Source organism: Pollicipes pollicipes, unplaced genomic scaffold (assembly GCF_011947565.3).
Source record: "Pollicipes pollicipes isolate AB1234 unplaced genomic scaffold, Ppol_2.1 Scaffold_6138;HRSCAF=7277_pilon_pilon_pilon, whole genome shotgun sequence".
Lineage (NCBI taxonomy): Eukaryota > Metazoa > Arthropoda > Thecostraca > Pollicipedomorpha > Pollicipedidae > Pollicipes > Pollicipes pollicipes.
The window spans coordinates 21,758,634-21,771,588 of NW_023596818.1; the positions used below are offsets into that span (position 1 = coordinate 21,758,634).

The 12,955-nt window shown below is 56.2% G+C and overlaps 1 protein-coding gene across 1 annotated transcript; it reads left to right on the forward strand.

Moving 5' to 3' along the window:
* Positions 1-503: 503 nt before the first annotated feature.
* Positions 504-11,378, forward strand: LOC119105455 (bromodomain-containing protein 7; the record flags this gene model as incomplete). Its single annotated transcript, XM_037228919.1, has 14 exons — positions 504-868; positions 2,511-2,737; positions 2,998-3,344; positions 3,375-3,618; positions 4,265-4,363; positions 5,053-5,201; positions 6,304-6,378; positions 7,530-7,641; positions 8,196-8,373; positions 8,585-8,720; positions 9,661-9,923; positions 10,152-10,301; positions 10,702-10,841; positions 11,334-11,378. Coding segments are annotated over exons 1-14 (2,232 nt in total), but the record flags the coding sequence as incomplete, so codon positions are not given.
* Positions 11,379-12,955: the final 1,577 nt, after the last annotated feature.

A 12,955-nucleotide genomic window follows, 5' to 3' on the forward strand; every position in this document is an offset into this window, starting at 1 on the left:
GATCCCCTAAATCGCTGTTCTCCAGCTCCGCACGTTCGTACTTTATTATGCTCATTGCAGCTGCAGACCGCGGAGGTTACACCTTGGTTGAGCTATAAACTTACTATAACCGTACATGTAGCTTCAAGATAATGTAACAACGCGTATCTGTACCTGAACTCACACCAACCCGCCCTCCCGCCCCTCGCGCATACCGCGCCTTGAGCTCGTGTGCCGCGGAATGTAAACAAACAGCATCGACGCCTTGAAAATCTGGGCTGCTAAATTAAATCTGGTGGAATAAAGGCAAATAAGACTTGTGTTTTACAAGCTTTTGCTCCATATTCCACGTCGTCTTGATTGCTTTTGGGTTTGAATGTACATTAAAAAACGGTTTTACGTTTCCGTTATGTTCTGAAGACTTTCCACATCAGATGGCACTGGGTCCGGTGCCTGGGTCGTTGGGTCCGGCGCCTGGATGACGTTGGGTCGTTGGATAGCCTTGGTCCAGTGAAAGCAAAAATCCGTCGCCCTCGCTGCTACACCGTCTACGTGATAACATCCAAGTTGTTACCCAACTAGCTTCGAACTTAACTGTTCACCTGGTTGGCAATATGGCTTATGCCGCCACTGTGGCACTCTAACACCTTGATGAATAAATGGTGTGAAACAAGCAAAACAATGGAATGTTGCGCCAAAAATGCATCCACTGCGCCATAAGTGATGAGCTTTATGCACACCCAAGATTATGCCAAGGAGCTTTAGCGCTGTTCGGGTGGACGTGTCCTGACGGAGGCATTTATGCGCTGAGGGGACCGCGAGATGGGCAAGGAAAAGAAGCACAAAAAGCATAAGTCTGATAGGTCTGATAGGCGGGAGCGTTATGAAGGTGGGTGGAATATGTACGCATTATCATCGCTGTTGTGCGGCCTTATTGGAGGTACGTTCGTGGCTCCCTATATTTGCATCCTTTTTGAGCCCTTTTGTATCCATTTGCGTACAAAAGGGCTCAAGAGGAAAGACACCATAAATTAGCCAGAAGACCTAAATGTGATATGTGACACTGCAACGCTGTCATGCCTGTCATACAGGAACCTCTGAGTATTCATCCCCCAGAATGGAGGGCTTATATGTATTACACACAGTCACTCTCCTATATGGAAGGTGGCTATGCATCAGGATGCTACACTCTCCAAAATTTAGGCTGGCTTCATAGCCTTCTGGAATGCAGGTAGCTGGAATGCATTGGTGGCCATGTTTCCCAAATTGACCTTCAGTGATTGCTGGGGAATGGCGCTGGTGATGCCCACCCAGTCATTGCAGGGCATACTCTAGCTTTGCATCACTACCATGCTGATCTAAGCAGGTGTCACCAGTATGTGTGCTAACATTTTTTCCCCAGTTGACTGTCACCTTGGCAAGCAGTAATGGGACAGTTAAGAGCTGTATTAATACAGGACTCAATAAGTGAAAAGTGGGTGCTGGTCACTTCAAATGAGATTGCTTTGGGCACCATTTGATTCTCTTATCATATTCTGAGGATAGAAAAATGTAGCCAGCAGCCATACTGTTCAGGGATCCATCCAGGGTAGGGGGACACGATTCCTTAGGCCCTGGTAGGCCTGTTTTGTTTATTTCATCGGCAAAAACAGCTCTTTTGATTTTTTATGATGAATGCTCAGAGAGGTCTGCCCCCTTCATCATACATATGACATGATTTTTTGTGTGTGGAGAATTTTTGGCACTTATATGCATTTTGCCAGCCTCTAACTTCCTCCATGCTCACTGAACCACTTAAGAGAGCTCTGAAATGTCTGCAGAAGCTGAGTTTTGACACCCTAAGAGTGATCACCTCAGATCAGCTGTTTGAAAATGAAATTTCAAAGTGGCCAAGGTTACAGTGTGCCTAATTACTGAACACTGAATGTATGGTATGCTAGTAAAAGTCCTGTTTAATTTGTGGCCAGCTCTTTTGTTCCTGTGGTGAGTTTTGCACTTCACATGTCTAATGTGAGAAGGCATACCATTAGGCTTCTACGAAAGTAGAACTTGCAGGCATTGATCTTAAAATGGTGATTCTTGGTAGTTCATATTTTGCCCAAAAACTTTTGGTCCACAAGCCCATCATCACTGCACCAGACCAAGGCCAAATGCATCTACTACCATTGTAACCAGATCAGAGAGGTTATGTATGCAAATAAATGTTGATGTTTACATTGCTTTTACTGTGTGTTTTTTCAACTTCCACTTCACCTATGAAGGTCCAAGGTTCATCTATTTCAGAAGCAGACACTTGTTGGGGGCAATGCTACAGCTCCATGGTGTGATCATGTAATCATCAGCTGTTTTGTTGGACATTTATGTGTAGGAATGGTGCTTGAGCTACTGCATCTTTGTTGGTGATGATCAGCACCAGTGCTTGTTCATGACCATTTAAAAGCATGGGCAGTCAACCACAAAGGTCTGCATATTTGGTTATCCTACATAAGCACCAGAGTAGCTCCCTGACAAAGCCTGTTGGCTGGTTGCAGAAATGCCGGTGAGCCGACCAGCCGGCCTCCGGCTGGTGTTGAAGGTGGGCGTCGCACTCACTCCCGACCATGAGCCCCGCTCGGTGACGCCGCCGCCGGCGGTCGCCCCACTCAGGTTCAGCATGGCCGCCATCAATGAGGCTGAGACACAGCGGAAGGAGAAGAAACACAAGAAGAAAAAGAAGAAGGACAAGGACAGAGACAGGGAACGTCACAGACACAAGAAGGTACATGTGCGTTTGACCGGCATTTGTATGCCCGAGTTTGTTTGTTTCAAGGTCAGTCCTTCACATTTTCATCTGTGGGCCTATTTGCCTAAGTGGGTTAAGGTGTTAGATTGTTCAAAACATGTGAGTTAAGCTCCTGCCACTGGGAAAGCTCATTGCTTCTAATGTCCATCAGGAGAAACGCCACTCAGTGGCATGCCCTGCTGGATATCAGAGACGGTGACTGTTGTGATGGTGACGGCTGTGTGACGGTCGGCCAGGAGCGGCGTCACCTGGAGGCGGTGTGGGCATGCGGCCTGGAGGAGACGTCGCGGCTAAGCTCCGGCACCGAGCCGCTCAGCCAGGGCACCGCCTCCTCTCCGGAGCCGCCGTCCGTGCCGCCGCTCGCCGAGCAGGATACGGCGCCACCGCCCGAGCCGCACGGACCGACGCCGACGCCTGAAGTCCCCGTCCCCGTCCCCGTCCCCGTCCCCGTCCCCGCACCCGTCCCCGTCCGCATCCCCGTCCCTGCCCACGTCCCTGTCTCCGACCCCGTTCCCGTCCTCGCCTCCATCTCCGTCCCCACTACCAACGCCACCCCTGTGTTCGTGCCCGCTGCCTCGCTGCCGCCGGCGCCGGCGCCGGCGCCGATGCCGGCTGCCGCGCCCGGCTGGCCGCAGGCTGCCGAGCGGGAGCAGCGGCCGGCCAAGAGCTCGCTGCAGCGCTTCCTCGAGTACCTGCTCAAGGGCCTGGAGAAGAAGGACACGCAGCGGTTCTTCACGGCGCCCGTCACCGACGCGCTGGCGCCCGGCTACTCCAACGTTATCCGCCACCCGATGGACTTCAGTACCATGCGCGCCAAGATCGAGGCCGACCGCTACCCCAGCCTGGCCTCCTTCCAGGTCAGAGCCGGCGGCCCGGGCCACGGCACTGTGGGGCGGTGCGGATCCGTGACTCAGCCCTACCCTTCCTTAAATCGCCGTGCTCAGTATACGACAGTGAGCTCTGGGTGTCTGGAGCGTGGAGGAGCTTTGCCGTTCTGATGCGTAATATTGAATTCAAACGAAGTCATAGTCCTGCGATGACGCCTGCACCCACCATAGCACTGGCTTGTGATTGTGATTGGCAAGCCTGTTGTTCGCGAGTGTGGCTTTGTTGAATCTGGTTTTGAGTGACTTCGTGTTGTCATTCTAACGCGCGGGTGTCTAGTCAGCTTACCTAAGCTCCACGGCGTCATCGTATGCCACACATCTCGTTACTGTAAGGTAAGCCGCCTCTCACCGCTCCCTCCTCGGCGTCATCGGATGCCACACATCTCGTTGCTGTGGGTTGAGCCGCCTCTCACCGCTCCCTCCATGGCGTCATCGGATGCCGCACGTCTCGTTGCTGTGAGTTAAGCCACTTCTCACCGCTCCCTTCTCGGCGGCATTGGATGCCGTGTGTCTCGTTGTTGTGGGTTGAGCCGCCTCTCACCACTCCCTCCTCGGCGTCATCGGATGCCGCACGTCTCGTTGCTGTGAGTTGAGCCACCTCTCACCGCTCTGACAGAGCGACTTCCGGCTGATGTGCTCCAACGCCATGGCCTACAACCGCGCCGACACCATCTACTTCAAGGCGGCTAAGCGGCTGCTGCACATCGGCTCCAAGGTGGGACGCGGCTCCGATTCACCACACGTCGCCGGACAGGGGCGACAATCATGATGGCTGCTGGCCGGGCTATCGGCCTTCAGAGACTCATGGGGCGTTGGTCTTTAAAAACATGGGGTCTGTATGTTTGTCCTCTAAAAGTGGCATGGATTGTGGTGACGTATCGAAATAGACGTGTGGCCCTCCGGGCCAGCTCTGATTCGCCGACGGCATTTGCTGCCACGTCCCAGCGTGGCAGCATTGTGCACGCGCATTGTGATGGCATGCATAGACTAGAGCCTTAAGTCACCAGTCACCAAACAAGTTATCTAGGTGGTCCAACATTCGTATATTGTGTGTGTGTTTCCGTGACATCCGGCCCCTGCATCACACATGAAGTGAGCGTGTTTTGGGATTCCATGCTCAGAATCAAGTCCAGCGGTATGGGACGTGTATGTCGACCTCCCCCCCCCCCCCCCTTGCTCCGTTTATCGCTGCTGTCCCGAGCCCGACGGGCGAGAACAGACGAGCGTGTGGCGCAGGGTCTGCAGTGTCGATGGATTGCCCTGGGTGGCCGGGCCGCTGCGATGTATCCGCGTCACCTCGGCGATCGCAGGCCTTCTGCTCTTCCTCCTCACACAGCCAGTCCAGATGTAATGACCAGTCATATCGGTGTGAGCATGGTGATGAGATGACGCGTCTGCCGTCAGATGATGAGCCCAGACAAGCTGGCCAGCCTGCGGTCGGTGGTGCCGGCCATGATCGACTTGGGCGCAGACGTGCTCGGTTTCCAGGTGGAGCCGGCGCCGCCGCGGCCGCCGCCGGCCGAGGCCGCCGAGCCGGTCGCCGAGCGACTCAGGTCAGCACGCGCCCGGGGCACAGCTGAGGTCAGGTCACGCCTGACAGTGGCTCAGGACGCTGCTCAGGTCACGGCTCAGGAGATAGATGATACATGCCGGGAACTAACGAGGCGCAGGGGCGAGGGCCTTGGTGGAGAGAGGTCAGGAGAGAGGGGCCCGGCCCAGGCCACGGTCCAGAGAGAGACGAGTAGTTTACACGTGAACCATGACAAATAGGTCACACGTCAATGCTGTGTCAAGCCATTTTCATTCAAGGACGCTGCTGGCTGTCACTGTGGCGGTCATCTGCCACTCATTAAGGACGGAGTCACCTCCGAGGCTCGCTGTTCTGGGTGCGGAGCGGTCGGGCCGAGACACCTACATTTCGGCGCTTCATTGTGGGTGTTACGTGCAGAAGAGGTCTGCAAAGGTCACTAAAGCCCGAGTGTATTGCTAGCTATCACGAATAGAATCCAGGCTGCATTATTTACACTACATACACATTTAACTGGTTTTAAACCTGGCTCGGTTCTATGCTGCATACAATAACCAATACACTGGGGATACAAGTCAGCAGCTCTGAGCACTCCTAACTGTGGAAAGGTTGTGGATGAGTATCGCATGTCCGATGTATGATGGGCCGCGAATCCCATGTGTACATATATTGTGCGCCCCCAGCTTGCTGAGCTGACGATAGCGCCGGCCCGTTCGCTTTTGTCGGTGCTTGTAGGCGTAGTTTGGGCTCGGTCGTGCCTGGCTTGCATCCTGAGGATCGTCACCGACACAGTATTGCTTTCATTGGTAGCTTTTGTCTGATGGACCTGCCCCAAACACGGGCTGGTCGGTGGCTGGGGCGGTGCGGCGGTGTAACAGTGGCATGTGCAGCTGTTGAACGATGGCCCTGTTGGTGGCGCCCGCCCGTCGGAGCCGGCTGGGCGAGCCAGTTGGCCGCCTGATTGTGTGAGACCCCGGACGCTGGCGGCGCTGCAGCCGGCAGCCGGCCTCCCACCAGCGCTCGCCGCTGCCGCCGTCAGCTGGCGCCTCCGGGACGGCCCCCAGCTGACTGTCTCGCCCAGGCCGTGTGGAACGCTCCGGTGATTGGTGCTTGTTTGTCCATTGCAGCGGGTTCATATTCAAACGGCCGTACGTTAGATTAGAAAAGCTAGCTGGCGGCGCAGCGCTCGGCGCCTGCAAAAGGTAGGAGCCTCCGATGTGATGACCTGCACTTCACCACCGTGATGCTCAGGGCACAGTTTGAGATCAGGTCACTGTCACACCTGGACTGTGGTCCGCGGCGATGTCGCAGCAGCCGCGCCGAGCGTGGCCAGGGGCGGAGAAAGAGCCATTTTGACGCCGGCTTCACGAACCAAGGAATTCGAAATATGCGCGGAGGAATCACCAGAGCACATTCTTGCGTGGACTCGGCATGTCATTCACATCACTTATGTGATGTGTGGATGCTCGGAGGTGAGGGAGGGGTACTAACCCTGCTATTTGTTCTATCTGCTGCTGAACTCTGCGCGAAGCGACCCCGACTGGCGGCGCGCCTAAAAGCACGATGGCTATCGACATGGCGCGATTGTGCCGTCCGCCACGAAATGGAACGTTTTCGCAGTTTTCGCGAATTTTGCATGTGGATAAATTGTTGTGAATTAGCTGTGAACGAGTAATAAATGCATAAGAAAGGTAACACATATAAACAGACGGCATAAGCAAATTGTAAATGGCACTCCCGCTCTATCAGCAGCCGGGTTAGATGGTTTGATCTTTCCTCGGTTAAGGCTCGGATCCGGTATCTCGGAATTGCTGGCCATCCCTTGTCCTGCGACGCATAACATACCTTGGGACCTCGTCACGCCTGCTCTACGACATAGTGGGAGAGCATTGACATGTAGACCACACGCTCAATGTGCCTCTGATTCGCGAGCCCAAGAGCTGCACTGAAGAAGCGTTCTGCTTCATTTCTTTCGGCTTTGACTTTGAAAAGAATTGTGACTGCGCTCTGTCGTGGACCGATGAGGTTCGAGGACCACAGAGGTTTGAGAACTTCTCGGTGATGATGGGTGGCATGCTGCCTTGTAGCTGTCGCAGCTGTCACGGATATGATCGGCCTGCCGTAATGCCACGCCTGTGTGTAGTTCTTGATGTGATTCGTGTTACAGTGTGATTGGTTGTTAACGTGATTGTTTTTAACATTGCATAGAGCGCTTTATCGTGTGAGTTACGTGGCATGATATGGGCTGTCGGTGAAGTGCGCGCCGCCATGATTGGCCGGCGGATATGGCTGTTTCAACGAGGGTTAGCGATGATTGGCCGTGGGTGACGTGAGCGCCGTTGCGATTGGCCAGCGTGCCGGAGCCGGTAGATGAGGAGGCGGAGGCGGAGGAGATCTTGCAGCAGGCGCAGGCGGCTGCTCGGCGTGCGGCCGAGAGGCTGGCCGCCCGGACAACGGTACCCAAGGTGGGCGTCTCCACTACACCCCCCCCCCCCCCCGTCTGTCGGCGTTACGCGTGCCATGCGTCATCTTCGTCCGGCATTCGCGGCTGTGACCTGCGGCTGATCAGCCTGTCTGTGGTGGTGTACTGCTGTACTGTCAGCTCGCATTATTCTGATGCTGAACTGGTTAGCACCCGTGATCTGTGAACGCTATCACTGGTCGGCAGCTGTGCGTGTCGCCTGGCTGATGCTGTGTATCAGCGCGAGATACAGAGGTGCCTCGTCGTATCTCTGGACATGGCGGCGCCGCTGGACCGCCGCATGCCCTTGTATTGTAGCGCGGCGTTTTAGCAACTATCTCATCCGTGTTAACCATTGGTCCAGCCTCCCTCAGATTGAACAGGTTATCACGTGACATATGTGCAGCATGCTGCTCCCACCTTTGTGGAAATGTTTTTAGGTGATTGGTTGGTTAGGCACTCACCAGTTTTCCGGCGACCAATCGAGCTATGACTCGCCGTCATTGCATATTGCCACAGCTTGCACTTCGCGCTCATTACCGTGGCCGTTGTCGGCAGCTGGGGTTCCTGCGTCAGCGGCCAGATGGCAGCACGTCGCTGTCGATCCTGACCCCGGCGGAGGGGGAGAGCGGCGAGGAGAAGCCCGTGTCTCTGGGCGTGCTGACGGGCCGGCTCTCGCAGGGCACGGCCCACCCGGCCGGATTCAGGGAGGACAAACGCAACATCACCAAACCCGGTACGTGGACAGACGAGCGGGCCGGCGAGAACGGAGGCACGTCAGCTGCTTCAGCACATACATGTGTATTGCACCGGTACGCATAGGCCTTGTTGATCGGGTTGTGGAGAAGGGCTGGACGATGGCGCCTCTTGCCACCACCATCGGGAGTGGTTCATGGCCGCCCTGGGACCCCGCGTGCTGCTGACGCGCCTCCTCTATCCTGTTGCAGTGAAGCCTGTGCACCACGGGCCGTACGGCTCGTACGGGCCCTGCTACGACTCCGCCTTCGCCAACATCAGCGTGGAAGAGTCCGAGCTGCTGGCTCAGACGTACGGCGACGAGACGTGCCAGCAGTACGCCCAAAGGTGAGATGCTGCACGTTGACGAGACGTGCGAGCGGCACGCCCAGAGGTAGGGTGCCGTGTGGCAGGCTGGAGAACAACCGGCCTGGGACGACCGCGGTGGTGGACACCTCTCCTGGTTACTTAGGGGGGGGGGGGGGGTACCTGACGGCCTAGGATGTCGCTCAGTGAGCTGAACGGTTGCAAAAGCTGGATGATTCAACACAAGGTGTGTGACCCCTTTGATCACAGACTGAATTCTGTGGAAATATGGTTATCGTTATCCCTTCCGATCTACCTGGAAATCTCTTTCTAAGGACCAATTCAAATGCGTCGCACGTCCTGTGTTAAGTGCACTGGAGACGGGCTTTCAGACTGGCTCCGTGGTCCGTCCCCGAGTTTGCGCTCTCGGTTCGTGCAGTTCTGCGCTGTCGCGATCCTGCTGTCGAGTGATGTACCCAGCCAACTGATGACATTGTTGAACCTGGCCGGTTCGCCAGCCATCTTTTTATTGCCTTTGATTTTGTTAAGTTGGCGCGGAGCGTTTCATTCTAAAAGCTCGTTGGCATGTGTAGCGTTGCTGTGGAGGTTCTGTTTGTAACAGTATGCGACGCCGGCGCGTACCCCGCCCCGGCACGACCCTGCCCCGCCGTTGGCACGCGTGCTCAGAGTTATTCTCGGTCGGTTCGCCCGCGACGCCGCCTGATGGCTGACGGCCGCAGCACGCCCACGAGGAAGCGAGGCGCTGCAGGGATACAGGACGTCTGCAGCACGCCCGCGGGGAAACGAGGCGCTGCAGGGATACAGGACGTCTGCAGCACGCCCGCGGGGAAGCGAGGCGCTGCAGGGATACAGGACAGTGTGAAGCAGAGGGTCGGTGTCTTACTGCCACTGTTTAGTCTGCCGGCCTGCATAGCCGTCCGCATTCATCTGCTGGGCTGATGGCGCCTGCCTCCGCCTTCAGTGTGCGCCAGTTCGCGGATGGGTGCTACATGGCCACCGAAATGGTGGACAACCTGCTGGACATCCTGACGGACGGACGGCATCGACCTGCGCAGCAGGTGCTCGAACAGCACCGCCAGCTGGCCATGGAGGAGCGCCTGGTCAGCGCCGCCCTGGCGGCCGCCGTGGCAGCCCCGGCTGCGCCCACCGGCCAACAGGTGGACTTCGCGGCGCTCAAGTCGCTGTCCTCGCTCGGCATCGACGTCAGCTTTCTGGATGCGATTGGTGAGGATGCAGTTTGGAGTGTCGAGCGTCGTCTTCGTATTAATCTCACATTACAAGCTTTCGCGTGGTGGCCTTCCTACATTTCCACTCTATGGCAGCAGGTTCGTTAGAGCTGACGCGTAAAGTCCACTTGTCTCTCCTCGGCGTTCGACCCTCAGCACGGCTCGCTACATGCACGCGAGTCTCGCTGGTGCCGGGTCTGACCGTCGGCTCTTGCGTGTGCCCCAGAGAGTGAGGAGCGACGTGGCCAGGAGGCGCCGGGCCGGCTGGACCAGACGTCCGAGCTGATCGCCTCGCTGAGCGAAATACAGCGGCGCCGCCTCAGTCAGCCGCCCGACACGGCACCGGCGGCGCCCTCGCAGCAGGAGACCGAGCTGGGTCAGTCGGGGAGACGGGACCGGCGGCGCTTTCCAAGCAAGGGACAGAGCTGGGTCAGTCGGGACCGGCGGCGCCTTCCCAGCAGGGGACAGGGCTGGCATGGAGATGCGAGGGGATGGAGATGGCGAGAAAATGCTTAGCTGTGGAGGGAGGGCAACGCAGATGTGCGTGTATATACATCGTATGAATTCGGGATGAGGGGAAAAATGGAATAAATGGGAAAGCCGCGCGTGCGCGACAATTACGCTGCGGAGACCTCTGTCATATGGTATTAAGAAGACTTGTGAAACGCTTTGTGTTGAGTCTGCCAAGAGCGAGGGGCCGGTGACCGAGCTGTTCCGGCCGTGCGCCGCGGGCCGCCACTGTCGGCTGACGCCGCTCGTGTCCGGGTCGCTGGCAGCGGACGCGGTAGTGGGTCGCCTGACAGCGATGGCGCGCCAGACGGCCCCGGGCGAGCTGGCGCCGACAGCTGCCGTGCGCAAGGCGCTCGGCCTGGGCCCGGTCACCGGCAGTCCCGACAACCCCAGCTCGCACGAGGAGGTGAGTGTGCCGGCCGGCGAGACCCCTCCCCTCCCTTCCCCACCCCTCTCTCCTGCCTATGTCCCATTGGTGGCTTCAGTGCCACACGAAACGAAACGGTTATGATCCTAAGGTGATGAATGGAACCTGCCATTTGGTCTGAAGCTGTGGAAGTTTACGAGACGCGTAGTATCCCTGCATTTAGCTGTTCGCTTGTGGTCTCGTATTCGGTGTACGCAATCGCCGCACTTAAACGCCGCAAAACCTTTCTTTGTCCCCGCCTCATTCTGGGTTTAGCTGTGTACAGCGCGAGTTTTGCTGGGCCGGGCATCTAACGTCGCGACGGAGCCGTGCTCTCGTTTGTTGTTGTGACGTGCTGTTCGCCAAACTCTGAATGAATGATCCACTGCTGTGATCTCTGGCGCCGTGCCGCGTCTCCCGTGGGTGCGGTTTCCGCCGCCCGTCGCGGACGTGTCCTCCCGCCCGCGGCGCTGACCGAGCGCCGGCGCGCAGGTGGACGTGGAGGCCGTGTCTACGGCCGCCACGCCGGAGGTGCGCCGCCTGGACTCGCCGCCCGGCCAGCCCGGCCTGCACGACCTGCTGGCCGACGTCTGACGTCACCGCCGCCGGCCGGGGGATGTCACGGCGCTCGTGCGGGCCGGCGCGGCTCGGGGGTGACATCAGCCGTTCCGCGGCGGTGACGTCACGCCGCCAGCGACGCCCGGTATCCGCCGCTGCGAGCCGGTGTCTGGCGTCACTCTGTGGCCAATGGTGGGCCGCGAACGGGCTGTGAGGGCACTGTGTCGGCGTATCATGTACAAAATGTTAGCCAGCTCTTTTGCGACGTTCCGGTATTGTGATGATGTGCTTGAGTGTCAATACAGCCTGGCTGTTCTGCAGTTTGTGTGAACGCTTGCCTGGATGAAGGTTAATGGTCGTGACCCTCACACTATCAGCACCAGACGCACAGAAAGAGTAGCTTTGCATTTAGTTTGAAGATTGGATGGACAGTGACAAATCGCTGAGCATTGTTAGAGTTGGAAACCTTGGAAATTTACTGAAATCTTCAAACTTGCCTTTCATTGCTTGGCGAAATCTCTAGTGAACTAAAATATTAGAATATTGTGTGACCATTATGTCCCACTGCAAGAATAATCATGCAGTATCAGTGTAGCACAGTTTAAGTTTTTGGGCTCGGCAAATATAACCCTTCACAGCATAGAACAGCATTTCCTATTTTTACAGAACAAATCACGGCTTTTGTTTTTTGCCCCTTTTATGTAATTGGCATGCCAATCCAGCATCAAGCTCAATTTAAAAATAACAAATGTCACATCCACAAATAAATCGTGGTTATGTTGGAGTCAGTTGGCCCCTTCACCGCTTGGTCAAGGGACGTCACGCCCTGCCGTCTGCCAGTGGTCAGCTGAGAACGGGCTGTCTGAGGTGGCACTCCGTCGCCGCCGGCGCCGCGCCTTGCTGCGATATTTGATCGTCTGCAGACACCCGCGCATCAGTGTCGAGTCATTGACCGCTATAGCCTCGAACCTAGGCGTTCTGACGGGTTTTAGTTGTGCCAACACGGCTTGATTTGTCTCAGCTCTACAGTAACGGAGAGATCGGGGCTTCTGTAGTACACTTCAGGCTTCTTATCAAAGCGGAACGCTGCGAAAACAGTTCAAAGCATGCGTATTACCTGTCGCCGCTTAGCAGCTTATCAAATAACAGTTGCATCTGCCGCAAAATGATCTTTGGTCGGAAACCTTCACTGGTGCCGAACCCTGCAGCGGCGCCAAATGATATACTGTTTTAATGACGCTTAAAAATTCAAGCTATATTACAGCGCACACAGACATGAGACGATATGGTCTTCGGCTTTGGAATGTGCTACAAGTTATCACTTGCAGCCGTAGCGTTCTCCCTAACTTTTCGAAGTCTGTCGTTATGGTGAAGATGAATAGGTTGTCAAAGTCACAAAATGATAGACAGCTTACACACATGCTGCGGAAAACTGTGGTGCTATGGGCGCACCTGCACACGACATGCAGAGAATAGCTGTGGCCAGGATGCACGCTTTTTGCGAGTGTTAAAATGCGAGAAGCCTGTGCAAGTGAACCTTCGGATGCTTTATTGCA